We start from the raw sequence: 23,690 nt of genomic DNA, 5'->3' as shown, positions 1-23,690 counted from the left end.
CCCTTCCTGCGCCCGCCTTCCCCCGCAACCGAGACGCGACGGGACGGAACGGGACGGGATGGGGGGAAATAGCCGAGTCACGGCCTAGAGCCCGTGACGGCAGGGCGGGGTAGCTACCGCCCGTCTCGGGCAGGGTACCTCGCGCTCTGTCAGGGACGGTCTCCAATGCCAGATGCCTTCCTCCTTTCAGGTGGGGTCTTTTTCCCCCCTCCTCACCTCCTCTTGTCATAGTTAGCGGGCTCGGGGGTGGAGGTCGAGGCAATTCACACACGGAGTGGTTCCTGGGGAGCGCTCTGTGTTTTGGGAGCTTGCTGAGAGCCCCCGCCCGCCATTTTCTCTCCCTCAGAACCTCTGTTGGCGGACCCTGCGGTTGCCTCATGCATCACACCTTACTGCTTCAAGCCGGTTACTTTCCTTACTTCAGGGAAAAAGAACGCAAATTAAGTTCCCTCTTACGTGGCCGTGCAGGGCAAAAATTTCGGGGTTTTGCCCGCCAGTCCCAAGTGAAGGCGTAGAGATGGACTCCGTGCTGGAGAAGGTCCCCCGTAGCTTTGTGTGGTGCAGGACACAAATCATCCTTAGCTTTAACCAACACCACAGGTAAGAGGTTTGGGGACCCTCCAAGCTTTCCTGTATCAGTCAGAACTAGTTGGGATACAGAAGAAATTTTAAAACGCAATTATAGAATGTCTTGCAATCACTTGACTTGCAGCATTTACTAAACACGTACTGACTGACAGTTTTAAATTGTTACAAGAGCTATTTACTTAGCATCAGGATATTTCAAGGTAACATCCACTTGATGCCTGTTTGTGAGAACATGAATATGGTGTAAAATACTAAGAAAGCTATATTTAAATTAAAGACCAAAAACAGTATTCAGTGCCATTTTATTGCTCATCTATTTTATCATGTCTATGCCCAGCTAGAGGCTCTATGGGATCAATCCTGCTGTGATGCTATTGTGCAGGATGCTGTGCAGGGAATGACTGCTTTTCTATTTCCTTTCATAACACCGTGAGGAGCACCTAGTGTATTATTGTCAGTCCAACCTCTGAAGTGCAGCATTGCATGACCTGGAAATACAATATAAATAGGGCATTGTCAAGTCAGAAGTAGCCATGCCTAGAGCCAGGCACTCGAGAGAGCAGGCCTGCAAAAGAAAGCTGGGTTGTGACATGCAGACAGAAGACAGAAATTCCTGCACACAAGGGAAAAACTACATAGGGCAAGGTTATTCTTCAGCTCCTGTTTCTGACTCTTGTACTGACCATAGACAGATTTTCATTAACTTTGCAAGAAATGTGGTGCTATTTACTAAAAGTGTTATTTCTATCTGTTTTACTAAAGAAATAATCTCTATTATTTAGCTTTTCCACCGAAACAACCTTAATACTTATCAAGGATCAGTGTTTAAATAAAATAGTATTACAAAAAGCTATTAATTTCTCAAAAAGGAGTTTTCTAGCCACAGTCACAGGCATTGAGATCTTGCAAACACAAAAGATTGGGATATTTACAAAGAGCACGTTTGACTTAGCAAGAGCTTTACTACGAGCTAGAAAATAAGTGTAAATTGGAAATGTCCAAGGCCAGACTGGACAGGGCTTGGAGCACCCTGGTCTAGTGGAAGTTGTCCCTGCCTGTGGCAGGGTTTGGAACAAGATGAGCTTTAAGGTGCTTCCAACCAGTCTGATATTCTGTACCACAGAAACTTCTCAATCAATAATTGCCATCTTTTGCAGACTCCTCTTTAAATGTTACAGTAGAAATGTGAACCTTGTTGGAGTTGTCAGTGTCCTGATTAGAAGCAGAAGATGGCATTAGGAATAGCTAAAATGGTAGGTGTTCTTTGCAGCCTTGGTTTAATGTCACAGAAGCTAGAAATGGTCAGGCCCTGAATCCTGTTACTTCCTAGTTTCTAGCAAGTGATTTGTACAGTGTTCTGACGTTCTGTTCAGTCTGGGTTTTCATATTCCAGTCTGGGGATTTCTACCACTTTGTCTTTTGGCTCCTGTATTGTGGAAAGGCTTCATTTTTCATGTAGTTTATGTTTTCCCTCAACATTTAACTGCATTGCCAGTAGGAACATGCTAACAACAATTTTCAGTAGCACAGCATAGGTTACCACAGTGATACATGGTTGAAATTTAAAGAAGTGGGATATGAAATCACCTATTGTTCTTATTATGTAACACTGCACAGATGAGCACTTCAATTCTCAAACCCCACTTTAGACTTCCATCAGAGTCAGGCTTTTCTGATGTTTATTCTTTGTTATGTTTTCTGAAAGTTCAGAAATTTGTAGATGAGCTTGTTCTCTTGCTGGGATCTGGTGTCACTAGATAACTTAGGTTATTTTTAGTGTCTGCCTTCCCCAGTTACACAGCATTTCTTCCTGCGTGATATGCTGCTTTTAGCATTTGAAGCAAAAAGTGTTATTTGTCTGTAGGATTACTGTTTTCAAATATCATTAAATCAGCTATAATTCATCTCCACTTATTTACATTGTTCTTTCTTTTATGTTCTTAAAAGCCCACAGGAATTAGTTTTTATTCTACCATATATAGCCTCAATTTTCAATTCCTTCCTCTCTTTTTTCCCATCCAAAAGGGGATAATGTGTAGGCATGGTTCTAAAATCTGACATTTGTGGCCACACTAGTAATGTTCCTCAAATTATACATTAAAAATGACTCCCCATTTTAGCCTCCATGACTGAGAGAAATACCTAAAATACCGATGTAACTGTCAAATGCTATCATCTCACCATTCAATTTTTATATTACTCCTTCCATATAAAACTGCTCTAGATCTGTGGTACCAGGATAGCTGTCTTTAAAAAAAGAAATGTGTATTTTTTAAATGTCTTGGCAGTGTTTCAGTTTGCTATTTTAGTAAGCAATGTGACTTGTAAAGCTGATAAAGGAAAAATTCTCATTTTGAAACCTGTGATATCAGAATGGAAGGCAAGAATGAAATACTTCTCCAGGTGGCTGCAAGCATGCCCTTGTTATTTCACACAGTGAAAATTCTAAACCACAGATAATAAAAAAGAAAATCCTTAGCACTTATATATGCTCGACCATCATGTTAAAAAAATTGACCATCACGTTAACAAAACCTAAATTCCTGCACTTTTATAAAATTCCACTGACAAAAGCAGAAGACTGTATCCAACCAACAATCATTGAAAAAAAATCCAATGTTCATTAAAGAGCATGCTGAATGTCATCCAGGGCCATGGGATACAGATGCAACTATTGAGTGTTATATGCTTATTTTAAGTAATAAAACCATGTTACCAAAATACAACCTTACACTGTGGACATGCTCAGTGTCTCCAACATAACACACAAGGCTTCCATTTCCCATGTATAAAAGAAGCCTAGAGGATCTAAAGGAATGTGAAGTCCATATGTGTAAAATGAGTGCTCCTCCTTGAAAGCTTCTCTTCCAGGCATTCACAAATTCACAATTTGCACCAATAAATAATACTGTATAACCCACCAAACATCAGATTCGTTTAAAAATTTTTTTGCAGTTCTTTGATGCTGTTAATAATAAATTTGTAGAATATCAATACAATTATTAATATTTGTGTTTCCAGCCTACTTGGAATACAAAGGTCTATGTAAATATACCCTCTGACTGCAGCTGCTGTGGAAAAAGAAGAAATTATAAGGAAGGTAAGAAACCTTCCTTTGTTTTGGTGATTTCTCATTAGAGGTTTCACTTTCTTAAGAATCCCATCTCATCATCCTACTTCTCCCACTGGTGTTGGGGGATGCAGAATGCTGATTCAGGAGTATCAGATTCTCCTCCTTATTGCCTTTTTTGCTTACATGTCAGTGCCTGCTTGCTCCAATCCCAGAGCTTCCAGTATCATTCAGCACATCTCTCTTTTTGGGATAAAAATTTTGAAGCAACAGAAAGTAGAAGAATTTGCAGCAGAGCAAGTCTGTAGTTCCACAAGGCAGAGCCAGTACCACACCACATCCTTGTCACTCCAGTGCCCTCTGCTGAAGTTACCATCTCCTTGGCTTCTGAGTCCCCTTGGGCAGGAGCCTCTGCCAAGTGCCATAAGCTGCCACCTCTTTATCTTGCACTTGACTTCCTTGCTGTATTTCCTTTTCTATTCTGTCTCAACAGAAAAGCAGAAATATGACTCCTTATTTCCTGTCCTTGCTCCGGTGGTACTTAAGTTGAAATTTGTTCTTTTCCTTCATAGCATTGCTGCGTGACATTTTACAGCAGCCTCTTAATGAGCTTAGGAAGGTAACATAGATGTTGGGATGATAAAAAATTAAGGCAATTATATTTTATAAGAATTCCAGTGAGAGTGTGTGTGTATAAAGCTGAAAATCACCTAAATTAACAAAGTAACTTTTGTTCTTTTCTGGCAGGTTTACTCATGTACTATAAAACTGGGAGAAAATGAGAGACAGGTAAGGCTTAAAATAAGTTGCTATCTTTTTATTGTTTATAAAAGATTTTTTTCAAGCATTCTTGAAGGCTTTTATAATCTGACATGTCAGAATGATGTTCCCTACTCTGCTTTGAGTCCAGCAGGTGAAAGAAGCAGCATTTACAGAAGAAGAAAAAGGAAAATCACTGAAGGAAATGCGTAAGTTGAGTGAAAGTTAGTAATCCTGGAACTGGCTCTTATTACCAGACAGAAAGAGATAGTGTTTGTGGTTTGGTGAGTTAGCTATCTTTGATGTTGTTTTTCTACATAAGCTGATATAATTGCTAAAGAAAAAAACAGTGAAAAGATCAGAACATCCTGTGAGCACAGATAGAGCTTACATTGTGTATACATTTTGGAGATATTAAACTCATTTATTTTTAGCAAGTGTCACCAATTTCTCAGAGATGAATCGATTCTTTTTATATGCTCATCGAGGCACATGGAACGCACAAGTCCTAGCCTGTTAACAAATGCCAGCTATTTTGAGAAGCACACTTTCTCTGCTGTTAGGGAAACTTCTTGTTCTTGTACATAAGGCCACAGTAGCTCCAGTCTGTTTCTCCCCAGTGTTTCTGTGGCTTTGCTAGGCAGACATGTGTTACCTGCATGGAAAATATGAGCCATAAAATAACTTACCTTCCTTCTGAAATCCTTAGTCATTGCAACTTGAATGTACTTTGACTTCAGCAATTTGATATCAGAAGGTTGTTTATGTGGCAGTTTATTACAGACTCTCCCAGGCAGCTGTTTTTCTTATCGTTTCCATTAACGTAGTGCTCTGGGAAAAGAAAAAAGGAAAGAAAAGGAGTGTCCTGTATTTTCATACACAAACCCCACCTTCTCCTTGGACTTCCTTCCACAGGAAGCACATAGGCATGTATGCACTTATTTGCATAATTAATAGACAAGATAAAACTGTTTCTACTTGTCATTGATGAGTCAAACACTGAAAAGCAGTTGAGGGCAAACACGGTCATTCACTGATCTCTCAGGTGTAGCTGCTAAAACTCACAAGGTTTGTGAGACAGGCTGAAACCAGCTGTACTGGGTTTGCATGGCCTGGTTTTTGGTAGCATGGGGGGCTATAGGGGTGGCTTCTCTGAGGAGCTGCTGGAAGCTTCCCCCATGTCTGGCAAAACTGATCCCTGATAGCTCCAAAGATGGAGATGATGCTGGCCAAGGCTGGGCCAGTTTGAAATGGTGGCGATGCCTCTGTGATAGCAGATTTAAGAATAAAGAAAAGCAAGCTGTGCTGTTGTAATCGTGGCCAGAGAAAACCAAGGTGAGAATATGTGAGAGGAACAGCAGACATCGGGGCAGTGAAGGAGGAGAGGCAGGAGGTGTTCCAGGAGCTGGAACTGAGGTTCCTCTGCAGCCTGTGGAGAAGACCATGGTGAGGCAGCTGTGCTCCTCACCCTGCAGCCCATGGAGGTCCACAGGGATGCAGCATTCCCCCCACAGCCCATGGAGGAGCCCCATGCCAGAGCAGAGGGATGCCTGAGAGGAGACTGTGACCCTGAGGGAGGCTTAGCAACCACTGAAAACATCAGTGTGTTACCAACATTTTTCTCATGCTCCATCCAAAACACAGCACTGCACCAGCTACCAAGGAGAAAATGAACTGTATCCCAGCCTAGCCAGGTTCAGCTTCCTGTCCAGCTCTGCATTCATGTGATGCTGTACTAATATACAAATAACTGCCTTTTAAACCAAGACACACATGAAAAAATGGTTCTACAAATTTGGCAAAAAAAGTAAAAAATTTGCCACAAGTTTGATCAGAAAAAGATTCATAATACAACAGAAAACACTAGTTTTGAAATGTTCTACTTCTGCATTAAACAGCCTTTTAAAAAAACTAAGCATTTTTCACTTACACATTAGAGTAACAAATTTTGTTAAAAATTGATCTCTACATCCATCCTTTTTTTGTCTGTTCACAAATCCAGAAAGATTGCTTGCAATGTAAGTTTCCTAATTTTTGAAACAATTGCTACTAAAATTTGTTGATAATTGCAAAAATAATCATTTGCTTCAGCAAAATTCCTTTTCCTTTTGTGCCCAAGTGCAGCAGTAAGAAGAGAATGAAATGACTTCAGTACAAATTTAAGTTGACACCTAATATCAAATTGCAAAATTCTTCAAGGATGACAGGCTGCAGCAGGAGTCATCAGGCTATCACTTAAAAAGACAGACAAATGTTTTCAACAGATTGAAATGGAGTTTAAAATGTAATTTTAAAAGCAGAAATCTCTTCCACTGTAAGTCCTTCCATGTCCTTGGACAGTAATGCTGCAGTGAATTACTAAAGTAAGAAATTCTCACAAGGGTTTATGTTCTCATTAGCCTGATCAATTTTGTACAAAACACCGATATGGATCTCAGGTTTTTCTAAAACCAGGCTTACCTTTCCAGCCACAGCAATGACTTGAGGAGATCCTTCCAGCATGAAGAGCACAGTCTGTGTTTTAGTTCTTCGGCCAAAATTTTATCCTGTTTATATAAATATATATGCAATATATACAAAGCACCACAGGTAACAGAATATTTTGTATCTTTTTCTTGTCTTTTTCTTATCTGAGTCTTTTAGGAAGAAACTGGAAGTTTCTAAACAAACACATGTACAATGACAGTGAATAATTGAAGCAGTGTGTATTGTTGCAATGGCCTACTATCCATACCAAAACAATCAGTTACTATCCATACCAAAACAACCTGTTCACAGCTCACATGCTGCCTGCAGGACACCCAGTGAACTCCATTCCCCAGGCATTTCCTGTGGTCTGTGGGACACAGTTCAAGCATCTTCCACAGCAATATTGTCATCAACAATAATCTTCCATACACCTTTTTCCTTATATTACTTCTCAAAGTCAAAAAAAAAGCAGTGCTTTAAAGACTTGAACATATTCCAGAAGAGGAATACCTTCTATCCAAGAATATTAATTCCCCAAAACAATAGCGTGCCTTCTTTCTGCCTTGAATTTAGAATGCATATACTCAAGTCACAAGGCTGATGACCTCCATATCCTAATCATCTTGTCCCATAATAAAATACCACAGAAAAAAGTTTGCCAAAATAAAAATGGGAATATTTATTATCTTTTCTACCAAAGCAATGCAGTTCTTTTGAGATTATACATTGGTCTTTGCAAATGTTTCTACAGCTAAATTAATACTTTTCCATTTTGTAAAAAAATTAGACACATACTTCATAAAAACAAAGACACAGGCTATGTCACTGAACAACTGGAAGGATTGTAACTGTTAGTAGGGATGAGCAAAGAAAGCTCATGCTTATACTTAAACCTCTGGCATTTGTATCATTATCATGTTCCAGTGGGACAAAATGGGAACATTTTCCTTGCACATTTCTGGGTCCACTTCCCAAGTTTTCAGACAGACTGTTAAATACTGAATGTGACCAGGAGAACCTAAACATTGCTCAGCAGTACTACATGCACAAGATGCAGGGGAAGGAAGAGTCAGACCCATGCAAACAGTACAAGACAAACCATTACAACTGGCAAACGTGCACTGGACAAAAATTGAAGTTTATGAAAAGCTTTATTTGTTGTCATGAAAATAGTATCAGAAGCAAGTAACTGTATGTGTTCTGCAAAGTCATCTTCATTTGGCCTCCTGAGCTTTCTTGGCATTCTGTTTTTCTTTTGCCTAGAAAACAAGGGAGATGATGTCAAGCTTTGACAAGATGAAGGTCATTCGGGATCTTGGAATAACTACAAATACAGGTTTAAATAAATTATGCAAAAGAAACTGAGATAAGGTAACTTCTCTAGGGGAAAAGCACTATTTTAAAAACATAATTTAAACCTTCACTTTTCATACCTCCATACCAATTTCATTTAACATAGAAAAAACTCTTCCTAATGGAAACATTTTATGTCACAAGAAAACACCACATTCAGACATATAGATGGTCAAAATTGAACTCTGAAACAAACTAAGATCTTAGTGGTTTAGATCTTTGAAATAAGTGGGAAAAAACCCCACAGAAGTTCCTGTCAAAATATTTGCAGACAGATTCTCATAACTTATATCAATCATAAATAGTTCAAATTGGTAAGGAACTGGCACTTTCTTCCTTATGAATTTACTTAAGAAACAGATTGGGCAAGAAGAGGGGACAACTCAGATGCAATACTGGCCAACAGCTTTCTGTCAAAACATTAGTTAATTCTGAATCAGGCAACTGCTTTTTACCACTTATTGAAGAGAACAGAACAGCATCTAATTCAGTGATTTAGAATTAAGATCTGTTACCAGCAAGTCACTGGTAATTTACTTGTGAAAGCAGCTTGATGGACATTGTCAATGACTTCTGTTACCATGAAACTGGATTAAAACTTCACGAGTTACTCTCTTAAAAACTATGAGCCTGCAAATGTACCTTCCTAAACAAATTCAGCTAAAGAACTTACTCATTAAATAACACACAGCTCTTTTTTCATTATACTAATTCAGAGAGCCTTTCTCAGTGAGTATAAAATCAGGCATCCTGCCTCTGGCACTCAAGCATAAGTGCACACCAGCACAGAGCTCAGTACAATTCAAGTACTTGACCAGTTTAATAACCTTGCCAAAGTGGCAGACACACTTATTTATTAAAGTTTTAATACAAACCTTAGCAATAAATCAATGATAATGGCCAGATACCTTAGAAAGGGGAAACCCAAGGCAGTAAATGAGCACAGGAGCAGGGAAAAGGGAGGGACTGAATTCCCAGCACTGTGCCATGGCTCCCACAGGAGTGCAGGGAGCTGTCCCTGGCCAAAGAACTTGGAGAAATAAATGACATGGGCTCTTTCATTTAAAAGAGAAGGTATGAAGAATTATAGTAATATACTATCAGCTAGGAAATACTCACTTTTTCTACTAAGGGTATTAACTGCTGGTGCTCTGCTAGAGTCTTTAACAATTCCATGATGAAAGGCAGGTAGTTATGTTTTCTTCTAATATTTTCAATCTAAAAATGAATTAAAAGCATTAACAGAATTATTATATAGCTGAACTATCTTCTAGTCCTCATCCAATTCCTTCACAATAATTGCAAAGCTCCCATATAAATATATATATATATATATATATGTAAAAGCTGACTTGATCTTACAACTATTCCAATAATTTCATCAGAAAAGCAAAGACTACATACCTTATATCTTTTTAATTTTTGGTTCTCTTCTTCAATTAACATCTGGTATTTTGCAACTTCTGATTGTATAGAACTTAACACATTACTACTTTGATCTGTATCCATAGGCTCCTCCTTCCACAAAACAAAAATTTAAATGGATGATGTTACTCCATTTTTAAATTTTACTTTTTTAAAAGCAAGTTTTGTCTCAAGGGTATTTCTATCACAGAAAGATGCAGTTTTGTTTACCATTATAGGTACATACCAGGAATTTCTACAGTTAGTTACAAGCAGGTACTGGGAAAAAAACAGTTCCAGCACCACAGCAAATGAGTCAAGGCAGAAAGTCAAAATGACATGGTCAACACTGTGCTGAGTGCTCAGCTCAGAGCTGCAGCACTGAGTGCATCCACACTGTGCTGGACACATCTCTAGCAATCACTCCCTGCTTTTTTTGCTGCTGCTCCATTGGGAGCAAGGAAGGGAAGTGAATAGTAAAGCCAGCACACAGAACTATTAGGGAAATACTTAGGAAATTTAAATTCCATGGCCTACCTCTGCCAGTTGCTGCTGTAGCTCTGCAATCCTCTGTTCATATATCATCTTCCTGTCAGACACAATAGCCATCAGGTTAAACCTTATCTCACCTTCACTGTATCTAAAGGAGGAACAGAAAAACAAAACAACAAAGACAACCCGATTTCAAAATTAGGTACCAACATGACAACTCAAAAGCCCCCTCTTTGATTTAATTTCATGGAAACAAAATTTTAAATGGGTCTATTAAATTCAGTTGTACTACAGATCCGATCTTGTTACAAAATAAAATCAGACCACAAATTAACTCTATCCAATATGTAACTCCTAATTACCTTCTCTCCCCAGAATTTACTATTTCTGTCTCTGGTCACAAAACAAATACTGAAACTATCCAAAAAAGAAAAGAAAACACGACAACGGAACTTACAGAAGATGCTTCACATAATAGTTTTTACCTTCTCATTACTATTACATGTTAGAAAATATTGGAGACTTCTCCACGCAGTGTGAGAAGTATATTCAACAATTAGACTAGCAGGCCTTTTGGAGGTTAAGTTCTCCAAAAACAACTTGGTAGTCATGTTTTGCTTATCAAAAAAAAATCTTCAAGCAAAAACTTAAATTGTTTTCTAAAAATGGCATAAAATCAACTTTTCTTCTAATAAATTTGGGACTGCAGTTTGGAAACAGAGTTATGAAGTAGCAAAGTTCCACAGTATATTTTTCTAGCTTAAATTTCTAAGACAGGCCATTCCTAAGAAAAACTTCAGCTCTCTAAATACCAGCTGTATGGGCAGAATGACTGTGTAATAATTTGAAGTGCATAGGCAAATGTTATTCATGGTTATGTCACTCTTAGCTTTCACTCACAAAGATCCACAGCTGTGTAACAGATAACAATCTTCTTTTCCAGAGCACTCGTAGGATCTCTCTTCACTACAGACACCTACTTGGATTAATTATGCAGCAGCACAGTGTATTTATCTATCATCACATTTGCCTCATGTTGGGCAACAGGTTCCCAAGTCACACAGTGATATGCATAAAGAAATGATGCATAAGTGTCATTGCTTAGAAATTTGGCAGAAATCCTTTAACTGAAGGAAGTTAAGACAATAGAATTTTCAAGCATAGGGAAGGTGCTATATTTAAAGGCATCACGACCATTTACTTTTGTATGCGCTTCTCTATGACGGGCCGCACTGCACTTATCCAGTCATCCTGCTGGCATGCACCTGGGGGAAACACAGGAAAAATTCATCATCTTTGCACAATTTAACAAAGGAAAAAATTCAATATCATGGCAAAATTTATCTCAAAGTTGACTCATATAATTCAGGCTTATGCAGCAACTTCAGAGTATGTAACAAGTTTTTCTTTAGCTACTGCAGTCTGAAATTACTTAGGTGGTTTTTCAGGAGGTGGAAGATGTTTTATTTATAACAACAGTTAGATAATGCAGTGATCAAAGCAATGGAACAAAGGTAAATTTTAAGGGCATAAGCACCTAACATTTGTTTTGCTGATAAGAAGAAATAATGGGGTGGGGGAAAGTATGTTATGAATATTTTTATGACACAAGGGGAACTAGTTGGTATGACAACATTGAAGTAGACAGCAAAGGACAATATATGGACAGGTACAGCTGTTTAATATTAACTCTTGATTTTGTCTATGTGGATGCAATATAATGTTAAAAAGTCAGGCAGAAAGAAAAACCAAAAAGGATATATGATAGAGAATTTGATTTCAAGAAATATGACAGGATACCCACAGGTGATTTCCTAAGCTGAAAATGTCTCTTTTGCAATTGCAAGACATTAAAGTAAATTTAGAGACTCAGGATCTTGTGACCACACAAATGATGTTACTGTTAGGTCCAAAGACTGTACAGTATTTCTGGACAGACTAAAGACAAGATTAAGCAACAAGCTGTTGCTCAGCCTAAACGTAAATAAAATTGTCAACAAATCTGGGAAAACACTGTAGGAATGGAGTGTAGAACCTGTTGTTGACAATGTATCAGACTCTAAAGTACAGAGACATGATAGGCAGTGCAGAGCTTTTCAAGACTCAACAGGGCACACATATCTCAAGAAAGATTACAAAACAGAAGCTGTCTTACAGAGAACAAAGCTATTTTCTTTTAAACCATTAGGGAAACACTTGCTATCTAAGAAGAAAGAGGGCAGTGTGTAAACACAAGCCACATAAAAGAAAAAAAAGTGTCTGGAGTCAGCTGTATATATTCTCCCTTTCTGTAAACTTCAGTCTTGCAACAAAACTATCAAGGTTTTGGAAGGGATTGCAGGACCTGATCATTTGATTACTAGATGAAAAGAGAGAGCATCAGAGACAGGGAGGAAGGAGGGAGGAAATTGTATTTTCAGACCGACAAAACTAAAAGAATACAAATGACTGCAAGGAAGTACAAGCCTACAACACATTCAGAAAACTTTCAAGATATTATTTTAATAAATAATTTGCTTTGAGACTATAACATATGATCAGTTTATTGCAAAAAGCCATTATTAAAATAAAGGATGTTCAACAAAAATGTAAAATGTTACCTAAATCAATTGGTCCTTCCCTTAAGCCATCTAGCTCATATAGCCTCCCATTAACAGGAACGTAGCTTACAAAGTGAAAGGCATCTTCTTCCTTTGCTGAAGACTTTGCATCAAACTCAAACATCTGTTGTCTGCAAAGAAAATTTAAAAACCTCTGAGATTAAAAAGGATTTGCTCAAATTTTGGCCAGATTTAAAACATATGTTACCTGGCAAAACTGTTGTGAACTTGCCGAATCACTTCTGAGTTGCTCAGTGCCAAACCTTTCATCTGAAAGGAAGTAACAAAACATCTGTAAACCCCCACAGCTCTAACACTGTGACACTCAAAATGCAGAAAACAGTGGTCACTCACTGCAGCATCAAAGCTTTGGGAAAATTCTTTAAATTCTGACAAGGTCTCTCCTAGATGAATGTCTTGATGAGCACAGTTTAACAGCACACTTACTATGGCTTGAGTTGCACAGGCATTATTTATGACCTAGAAAAAAGCATGGAGAATTCAGTCAGCACTGGTGATAAAAGTTCACTCCAAACTGTGTTTGCTTTTGTTACATACACACACTTTCTATGCTGATTCACATTAGAGCTGCACCCTAACACAGACTGGATTTGCTGCCTGGCTAGCAACAGAAAAGCCCCTGCTATGATAAAATCAGCTCTGCATGCTGTCATATACAATTCACTGATAAAACTCATCTTTCACAGCTGTCCTCAGAAACTGTCATTCCACTGCCTCACCATCTCTCTAAAGTGATTAATGAAAGGCATAGAAGAAAGGCAAAAATCCTTGGATCCCTGTGGAAAAACACACAGTAATATTCAAAGCAAGCTGCCCAAATTGTGTTATCTATGGCCTTAAAAAAAAATTAACTCTCCCAAGAAAAGTCCTTAAAATAATCAGTTCTACCAGGACTAAGAGGTCAAAAAATTTTACTTGAAGCAATAAAACACATTATGGAACTTAAAATTGTTATTAAAAGGTTTTATTGGACAAAAAATTTCAAGTATTCTAGGGATAAACTAATAAAAGCGTTCCAAGATGTAGATATTGTTTAAATGATGGTTAGCTGAATAACATACTTGTCCAATATAACTATCCTTTTCAAGTTAAAGTTACTAGTTTGACACTGTTACATTTCAGTGTTAAATATTCCACTTTTAGAAAATATAAACAACTCCCTTTGTATTAAAGCCATGTCTTTAATGTTGTTTACCAATAACCAAACTAAAACACTGTATTTAAAGAAAGAAGCTGCAAAGATTATTAGATATAATCTGAGATTTAACTAAATGCACTGTAATCAAATGGTATGAGGCCATAATACAAGACTTTATATTAGCAGTTTTTTCTCAGAGAGCTATAGGTTAGGAAAGAGTATGTTACCATTAGCTTTGAGACTATTTTGCAATTGAAAATGCAACTTAAAACTTTCAGAGAGGATGTGACTTCTGTATAAAAATACGAAAATTAGTTCAGAGCCACGAATGTGAAACCACTTCCAACAAGAAAGGAGAAAAAAAATAAAGAGAAAACACAAGCAACCTGTTTCACAATCAAGGCTAGTCCTAACAAAGGAAAACCTAGTATGTTAATACTAAAAGTCATATAATAAATTTATTTTCTATACTTGAGGGTGTTCTCAGTTCAGATTATGTATATATGCAGATGATAAATAATAAAACACTTCTTAATTTAAGAAAAATACAATCTAGTTGACTTAAACAGTAATCAAGGGAGTCAACTACACATACAGAACAAATTACACCAGCCAAAACTGAAATTAAACCAAGTGCAGGTACACCAGCTAGGGGCTAGAATACCCAGATGCAAAATAAAGGACATACAAGGAAAATCCATCAAAGGCAGTGAAATAATGAACCAGCAGCAGAAAAATTCAAACCCCCAGACCAGCAGAACGGCATACATTGAATTACACTGTAACTTAGGAAAAAGAACTAAAGACTCTCTGAGATACTACTAAAGAATCCTAGCAGAGACAGTGGTAAGGTAGTGCTAGGATGAAAGCAGGGAAATCTCAAGTGGATCACAGTGGGTGAAGCTGATGCAGTGTAATTAAGCTGATAGAGAAGCAGGAGAAGGCACAGACACCTGTGCTGATGCACTGTTACAACAGTGCTGCTACAATGGAGGCAGGGTCACTACAGCAAATTGTATTTGTAAATTACAGTTAATACAGGGCATTATAGGAAGGACAGGACTACATGGCAACTAATTTTGCTGAAAAATCAAGATGGAACAACCAGTTGCTCTTTACAGACAACTCAATAATGGCTTCAAAACAAGGAAAGTAAATTTACTGAGATTTTGTATAGCAGGATACAAAAGCTTGAAACAAAAAATAAAATCAGAGGGAAAATTAGACTTTGCAAAGAATTAATGGGCTCATCAAATACTGGACTTCAAGCATATTTTGTATTCGAACTACATTATGAAACAAGTCTGATGAAGTATATAGGGACCAAACTAAACAAAGTCTGACTGCTAGAAAACACTATGCAAAAGATGTGGATCTGAGGGGAACAGCCTCCAGCTGTTGAAATGAAAACACGTGATAGAAATACATTCTAGCACCTCAGTCAAGTGAGAGGCAGGAGTTAAGGAAAAGGCAGCAACAGTCCTGCAGCAGAGGAATAGAAGGAAATGCAGGTGATGTGCATAAAAATCCACTGTGTTCCTGGGTGTAGATGACACAGGAGAACACCAAGATGGAACAAGGGAATCTCTAGCTTGGTGGCTCACAGGCAGGGTGAGGAGTGCACAGCGAGGATGTGATATGAGGACCAAATGCAAGCAAGTGTGGGATTTATTTGTCACACAGACAGAGTGCCATCTGTGCACACAGCCAGTCCAGCCCTGCTCCACACACAACCTGGAGAACCCTTCAGGATACCCATCTCTCATTCCCAGTGTGTCTCTTACTGAGGGTGCCTCAGCATTAGCAGAAAACATTCTTTGCATTTAAGTAATGTGATAATAAATGCAGGTTGTTCCCAAAAGATTTTTATTTGGACTTAAGGATTAAGAGGATTTTCTGCATTTGTCCAGAAATACCAACATTTGCCTGGATATTTCTGTCCAGGAAGTCTTGGTGAGGTATTAGATTGATCGATACTCAAGACTCCAACTTAAAGCAGACACTCAGAGTTAAAAGATTTTGTAGGCAAAAGCTGAAGGGGTGTTTTACAATACTTGAAAGAAAACTGTAACATACATACATAGAAATGTATCAAGAGAAGATTGACCTATCCCCAAGTGAAGCTCAGTTTAAACCAAGGAACCACTTGATTAGGCTACTCTCTAAGTAAGATGCATCACCTCCTAAGCATGCACCTTTCTCTAGGGATCAAATCTGACCTTCTGGATCAACTTCAGGCAGAAGCACTTTAAATTTTTCACTTACATCTTCTCCCTGATGGATTTTGTATTTTGCTTTTCAAAAAAGCTGTGGACAAGCCTGTGTTTCAATTGGTAGTACAACCAGCAAATTCACTTACAGAACATTCCAATATTACAGAACAGTTGGTTTTACAGAGCTCAACATGAAAAATTCAGCATTAGCATGAAGTTCCACAATTCTTGTTTAGAAACCCAATATAATTGTTTCAATTTAAATTTTGTTGGAGTAAAGATATCATCTTTCTGCAGCTATATTCAGTTACTGTAAGTCTCTGTGATTTGTTTCATGTCTTGAAGTTGTACTTCTTATAAGTTATCTGTTACCCCAAACTTAGCTTGAACACAGATATCTGGTCTATCTTAATGTTACCAAATCTGAAAAGGTCATTTGAGTTTGAAATCAATTAAGTACTGGAAATGTAAAAAAATACATATACTTCCATTAGTGCCATAAACATAACCAGAGACCAATGGTTTGCTATTAACAGTGTAAGACACTCCTTCTGAACGTATTCCCAATTAATGAAGTTAATGTTCTGTTATGACAATGCAAAATAAAATAAATACATGGCACCTAGGAAAGGCAGGATACCAACAGTTCCATACTAAAAGCTAAATAATTTATTAAACTCAAAAGAAGTAGTTTCAGATCTGCAACAATGGCATTCTTTTTTGTCCAGGGACACCTCTGCAGTGCTCAGCAGAGAATGCAGCTCCTCCCAAGAGTGTGGCACGGAGCTGAATACATCGAGCAGCTGTAATCATGTATCCATTGTGTGTGAAAACAACAGCAAGGGCCCACTGAAGCAACACGGAAATCAGGAAATTCTGAGTTAAGGCTGAAACTGTATCCTTAACTCACCTCATGGTGCCTATGTATCCTAGCTCAAAGGGAATGTAAGATCATCCAGAGTTCTCTGGCCTCAACTAGAGGACCAAACCATACCTAGGCATAACAGGGAGGCCAAATTTAACATGAGTGCACATAAAAGTGACCATTAAAAACACCTCTTTTAATATGCATGCATACAAGACAGACTTAAAATTCAACCCCCCAACACAGGTGTGATATAACTTGGAACAAGATCTAGTTGCCATTTGGAATTCAACTACAACATCACTATGGAAGTGGAAATGAAGAAAATGGGAGCATGCACAAGCTTCTTACCAAATTGTGTTTCCTAGTGCAATTTTAAAGATGTTTTACTAGACAGTTTGAGAGCTGTAGCCTTTTACCTCTAAATAAAGCTCTCCACACTGAAACAATTTTTAAGATTGAACACATAATAAAGTTGAACAGAAACAAAATTTATCTCCTCTACTCAGCTCTTGTTATATATTAACAGTAACCTTGTCTTGCTCACACAGGATTCAGGAAGACACTTGAAAACATGTCTGCAGTAAAACCAATTGTACCAAATGTCTTCAGATGGGAACATTTCAAAGAAGAAAATGCATAAGAAAAGAAAGAGAGGCAAAGATTTGTTGAGATTCTTCAGGCTCCAGTGTCATGACAGTTTTGAAGATACAGATGTACAGATCAATAACCTTAAATGTCACAAAAATGGCCCTAACCAATCTATTTGTTCTGGGATTCCAGCCTACTAATGAACATAGTGTAATTTTACATCATCCCTTTTGTAATGAAGAAAAAGGTCTTCTGGAAAGACCCTCAAAGCAAGCATAAAATTTGGCTTAAAACATACAGAGGAAATAAAAAATAGATATGAACCCAGTTGCACAATGGCTGGGAGGACTTGCTCTTTCACAACACAAATATTCAATACTAATGCTCATCTCGCTTTGTGCTCCTGGGTGACTCAGAAGGATCCAGACTGTGGTTTTGAGAAGTGCAGTAACTTCAGTGCTGCCATAAAGAACCCCCTGTTGTCTCACCAGTTTTGTCCTGTACAGACTTGCTGAACAGACACATCTCATAGTACAGCAGAGACCAGCCCAGATACCATGCACAGACAACTGCTGGGGGATGAGCTTCACTGGCTCACAGAGTTTCACTGCAGCCTGCTCTCAGCAGCAGCAAATCATAATATCAGACACTTGCTTAGAAAACACTAAATCCTCAAAACATTGCTTGTCAAGTTGGATCTCTCACCCAGGCTAACTTTCTTCAGTGTGAAAGTCACCAGAGCTAAACTGGTATTAAACAGATTCCTCCAAAATATCCAAAGCAGTTTCTTTCTGTTGACTTTTAATAATAATTTCTCTGTACCTATTTCTAGTTGTTCAGTCACAATAGCTCAGTGCAGGCAAAACTGAACTGATATGAAACACAAGCAAATATGTCTTCAAGGAATGTTGTAATTTTGCAAAGCCAGTACTCTTGACTGACAGATAACAATAAAAAATGAAAAAAATACTAATTCTAAACTTTTTGCAAATGACTTTTGAAACATCTATTCCATGCCATTGAGTGGCATAACCAGGCAGTACTATTGTAAGAGTCAACACTTCTAGAAATCGTTTTCCATGCTAAAATTGAGAGTCACTCCAGCACACTCTCTTTAAAGGCAGCAGGTAAAAGAAAGGGCCAATTAAAAAGGAGGTTTCAGCTTAAAAACACATTAAAATATAAGTGTTTCAAAGAAAACTATAAAATAAACAAGACTTCTCACTGTTAGCCTTTAATTTGGTGGGGCTTGTTATGAAATCTAACATTATCCAAATTTTGTGATGTACATTCTGCAATCTCATCTTAAAGCTCAAGAAAGGTCCTCTTAGCTATTGCCTTTAAACAGTGTCAAACTTCAAAAAAGGAAGGAGGTGGAAAAGGCAAAAGAAGTGGAGCAAGCAGACAAATGCTTTGAAACTTCTCAGCTTTCACAAGAACAGCAATTCTAGGACAACATCAGCTACTCACAGCAAACAAGATGAAACCCTTGAGTGAGGGAAAATTCACCTTCCATTTAAAATAAAAAACCAACATCCTCAAAAAAAAATCCCTCTCTAGATTCCAGTCAGAGTAATCTCCTCCTACCATGGAACTACCTTTTGAAATTTACATCAAGGATTTTCTGAGTTCTTTGCCTCATGGCTGTTCTTTAGCTACAGCCCATGGCTACTAACAGTAAGTTTGGTTAGGTAGAAATCACAACCTAAACCAGTGTCTATGAGAGCTACCAAACTACAATTAGTAAAGTGCTACTGATCACTGCATCATAAAAATGCTGGGCAGTGCTTGGCAGGATTCAAGAGCTACAGCAGGGGAAGAATGAAGAGAAGCAGCATTGAAAAAGCTGATCCACAAGAGCATGATTATAAAAGGAATGAAACAGAAGTGCAGGTACAGGGTGGCCAGGATGGCTATTTGCATTGTTTTCCATATTTCTATACTTTTACCTGGAAGTGTGAAGACATTTTTTCATATCCTGAAATTTACATTTGTGGTGGGAAATAAGAAAAAACCCAATGAAAAAAATAAAAGGCCCCCAAAACCCCCACCCTAAACACCCCAACAACTAGACCATGTAACAATCTTCATAGAAAACCTAATAATTTGCCCTTTGATGTCAATGTTTTGTAATAAATACCCATATTAAATGCTTCTGCTTTCATTCCGGTCACTTTCTCTTGCTTTTCTTTCTTGCAAAAAGCGCACACAGCAGTCTGTTAACTCTAAGACAAAATTTCAGTACTACTCTGTATTTAGTAAAACACAATGGACTACATCAGCTAAACCAATTTCCCAGTAATTTCTAATTTAAATTCACCTTTCTGATTTGAATACTTAAAACTTGAATGCCAAAATGGTCTGCAAACCCTTAAAGGAAAGCATTATTCTATATATACTGCCCCAGCTTCAGAGCATTTGAGAAAAGTAAGAAATAAACACAGGACCAAAAAAAATTTCTTCCAACAAGCTGCTGAAAGTGGTTTCAAAAGAAGTAATTTGCTCATCCTGCTGAGAACATTTACCAAGTCACTTCTGCACAGAAGACTGAGCTACTTTATGGCTGAGACCTGACAAATAAATAAGAGCTTTACTCCTCCATAGCTGCAATTCTTGTCTGATTTGACAGATCAAACTGATTTGCTTTGTCAATACACAGCTCCTACTCTCAGAATTTGCTGAGTCTGCAAAATATTAATTTCTGTGTACATATGAACAAAAAAATAGGGTTCTTTTTGAAAAACAAAATTTTTTGTGACTTGGTAAATTTTGTTTCATGACATATCTGAAGCAATTACATAATTTCTCATACCTGCTTAGCAAAAAATATTGTATCCAGTCTGGAATCCTGGACAACAGAACCCGCGGGCTCCTCTCCGGGCTGCCACTTGAAGAGAAAAATCAGCCCATGTACTGGCCTGAAAAGCAAAATTTATAGGAAAAAGGTCACCAATACTGATGAAAAATATTAAAATTATCTGTACTGTAGTTTAGCTGCATGCTGGTATGGTAATTCTGTTAATTCTTTCTAAATACCAGGAACTTACACTGAAATTTTCAGATATGCTCTTTTAATAAGACAAAAGACAATTCAGGCTTCTTTCTGTAAGTGCTAAACAATCCTAATCTGAATTAGCATTCCACTAATTTTCAAAAGTCAGGACCAGTTTTCCTGGTTACTGCAACTTTTATAGTTGCAGAACTCCATTTGAATTGGTTAGTAATAAACAGCTATCAAAGCATTTGTCAGTCATATACAAGAACAGAAACAAATGTTTTGGGAATCCTTCTACACACAGATGAAATGCCCAAAGAGGAGCTCTCCCAAAACTTCATGCTTTGAGTTAGCTCACCAACAAGTAAGAGAAACCCAGTCTTCTCTTCTAGTAAAAATGTGTCTTGCCTTTCAGACTGCATGTCTTGAATAGTAAACAGCTTTCACTACACATTGCACTGTATTTAGTATTTCCAGAACACAAAAATTTATCAATGAAGAAAACAGGTCTTAAAAAATCTTCAGTTACAGTAAGACAAAAACCTGTTCATCAACTTAAATCTAAGGTCATCACCAAAAAGAGGCCACAAATGGTTTCTCTACAAAAGACAAACATACACCTGTAGTGCACAAGAATCTGACCAGGAATCTGAGATGCATTTTTTCAAATTCTCTTAACGGACCTGTGTCACAGCACTTGCCACAGTTGAGACAGCTACAACACACAGAGCATCATCACACAACTTCAGAAAGCTTCAACCCATACACAGTTACACCATGTCATTCAGAAGGCTGCAGGCATCCACCCTTCTTGTTCTGTAGCCCAGCCTTTTATCCCCTCCTGTTGATGCACTGCACCTGTGTGCCCTCTGCTCCCTTTGGTGGTTGCTCAATGCCCCTGGGCACTCCATGGCTCATTGCTGTCAGTGCTGCTCACCTGCTGCTCACAGCTGCACCCACTGGGGATGAGGCTGGGCCAGCCCCACTCCCAATTATCACAAACTGTGTGCCTACAGAGCTGCTGTTTAGAAAACAAAGATGCTTCTATATCCTTTCACTCCCAGTGTTTATACATTGTGTAAAATATTGCAGGTGTAAATGGGAAGGGAGGATGGAAGCTGGCCTTCCCTCAGGAGTGGAAAGACAAACATCTCCCAGGATATGCAAAGCTGTCACTTAATGAAAAAACAGGTAAATGCTCTGATAGTGCAGACAGCAAATAAACCAATTCATAGGCAACTTTTCTGCCACTCAGGTGTTGCTGGTGAAATGTCTTCAGTCAAAAATTCCAGAAATACATCCTCTGTACCAATTCCTGCATGTTTTGAAAAATTAATCCTACAAGTATAGGATATTTGCACAAGATACAAGAGTATGATCCAGGTTAAATGATATTTTCCTCTTAAAATCCTGTATGTAAACATGGATAACAGCATGTTTACACATGGACAAAATGTTAAAAGAATTAATGTTGCTTAATAAGGGCAAAATTGTTCCACATGACACCAGTCATTATCAGTTACAAAAAGCCTATTTGCCTTCACATCCATATGGAAGTGGTTCTGCAGGAAAAATGAGTTACAAAGGTATCTAAGTACTGGAAAATAATTTAAGACAACAGAGGCAACATCATGGGATGTGAGGAGAGAGGGAGATAAAGCAAGGAACAGAAATTCACCCAAGAATTTGTTAAAAGCTGTAAGGCAAGCAAATGGAAAAATCATTACAAATCCACTTCCACATTCTAGCTACTATCAGCATTTCTTTCAAAACCTGATTAAGCTAGATTAAGTACCAAAGCATTAATGAAAAGCAATTTAACTGCCAGGTATTCCATTAAATCAAAATCCTACCCAACTTCTGTAGAAACTAAAGGAAAAAACACAAACACAAAATGCCCCAAACAACAGATCCACCAAAAATACACCTGAGTTTAGTACACATTCTTTCAGGGACTTTAGACAAATGTGAATAAAAACCATGTGCCTTACTTCAATTTTTCAAAGTTCTCTGGCTCCAAGCTCCATATTTCTTCAACTTGTGCTCCTCTACAGCCTGAAATAAGGAAAAAATACAGGTTTCTTCAACTAACTCATTTAAAAAGGGACACAGCCAGTAAAGACAGACTTATGAAAGAAAACACAAAGACATTATGTAATATTTGCAATTAGTACATCCAGGCTATGGAAAAGCCTATCCGTGGGCTTTAACAGACCTTGATTAAAAAAACCCAAACAAGACAGGCAGAGAAACTATTTCAGGAATTTCTGAACCTGTGATACTGTCTTTATCACTGTGATACAGTGATACTGTGTTTACAAGAGAGTTGCATTTAAAAAAGAAGCAGAGGAGCTTAAATATCTCTGATCACTTCATGTCCTTTGCTGAAAACAACGCTGCTTATAAAGGCATTATCAGCAAGCCCAAAGCAGAACTTTAAACACCTGCCTCCAGACAAAGACCTATGGTAGTAGATCAAAAATGCTGTATATTCAAGCAAGACGTTTGCATAATACACAGCCCAAAATGTTTAAATATTTACTATGTTGAAGTTTCATTTATTAGCTAAATAAAAACATAAAAGAAGCATGTCTCGACTTTCTTTCTGAGAAAAAGACACAACAAACTATAAATCAATGAAATGTGGAGTAAAATAATTTTGTTTTTTTGGCTGAGAATAACCTGGCTGCTGCAATAACCATATATTCACAGTTTCACCAGAGATTTTAAATGCATTTTAACACAAAATTTAACATTCTAGAAGGCCAGGCAGCCGCTTGTAGGCTACCCAGCCACTGCCAGGCCCCACAGCTCAGCCCAGGCATAGCCCTTTCTCTCAATGTTCTCACTCCTGGGGCTCTGTAACCCGAACACCTTCCCAGCCAAGTTCAGATTGGACATTCGGAGGTATTTTTTCAAAGGGCTGATGAGACATTAGAACGGGCTGCCCAGGGAAGTGATGGAGTCACAGCCCTGGAGGTGTTTAAGGGAAGACTGGACACGGCACTCAGTGCCACGGTCTGGCTGACAAGGTGGTGTTGGGTCATAGCTTGGCCTCGATGATCTGAGAAGCCCTTTCGAAGCTAAAGGACGCTGTGACTGTCCGCGGCACGTCTCTGCCGAGCCGTCCCG

At 38.1% G+C, this 23,690-nt stretch overlaps 2 protein-coding genes and 1 long non-coding RNA gene across 4 annotated transcripts in view; 1 reads left to right on the top strand and 2 right to left on the bottom strand.

Annotated features, from left to right (window-relative positions):
- The window catches only part of RC3H1 (ring finger and CCCH-type domains 1), a 61,890-nt gene extending 61,651 nt beyond the window's left edge, over window positions 1–239 (bottom strand). Inside the window, exon 1 of the mRNA XM_031059167.1 lies at window positions 217–239. The gene's annotated coding sequence lies outside the window, so the exon portion shown is untranslated. The remainder of the gene's footprint in view (window positions 1–216) is intronic.
- On the top strand, window positions 15–7,010 carry LOC115948186. Of its 2 annotated transcripts, XR_004082036.1 has the most exons (6): window positions 15–190; window positions 347–600; window positions 3,610–3,688; window positions 4,406–4,447; window positions 4,569–4,626; window positions 6,886–7,010. It is a non-coding gene; the product is annotated as an uncharacterized LOC115948186 (long non-coding RNA). The 2 variants fall into 2 exon arrangements; XR_004082035.1 differs by lacking the exon at window positions 6,886–7,010 and having other exon boundaries at window positions 4,569–4,941.
- A 530-nt stretch (window positions 7,011–7,540) lies between these two features.
- UCHL5 (ubiquitin C-terminal hydrolase L5) overlaps window positions 7,541–23,690 on the bottom strand; it is a 17,276-nt gene continuing 1,126 nt past the window's right edge. Inside the window, exons 2-11 of the mRNA XM_014308096.1 lie at window positions 22,550–22,613; window positions 20,376–20,481; window positions 13,090–13,215; window positions 12,944–13,005; window positions 12,736–12,866; window positions 11,337–11,400; window positions 10,181–10,283; window positions 9,644–9,757; window positions 9,359–9,457; window positions 7,541–8,145 (exon numbers count right to left, since the gene is read on the bottom strand). Coding sequence (XP_014163571.1) covers window positions 8,101–8,145; window positions 9,359–9,457; window positions 9,644–9,757; window positions 10,181–10,283; window positions 11,337–11,400; window positions 12,736–12,866; window positions 12,944–13,005; window positions 13,090–13,215; window positions 20,376–20,481; window positions 22,550–22,613 — 914 coding nt within the window. The 3' untranslated portion in view covers window positions 7,541–8,100. The remainder of the gene's footprint in view (window positions 8,146–9,358; window positions 9,458–9,643; window positions 9,758–10,180; window positions 10,284–11,336; window positions 11,401–12,735; window positions 12,867–12,943; window positions 13,006–13,089; window positions 13,216–20,375; window positions 20,482–22,549; window positions 22,614–23,690) is intronic.

Source organism: Geospiza fortis, unplaced genomic scaffold (genome assembly GCF_000277835.1).
Source record: "Geospiza fortis unplaced genomic scaffold, GeoFor_1.0 scaffold229, whole genome shotgun sequence".
In the NCBI taxonomy this organism is placed as follows: domain Eukaryota; kingdom Metazoa; phylum Chordata; class Aves; order Passeriformes; family Thraupidae; genus Geospiza; species Geospiza fortis.
This window is presented reverse-complemented; position numbering and strand designations above follow the sequence as displayed.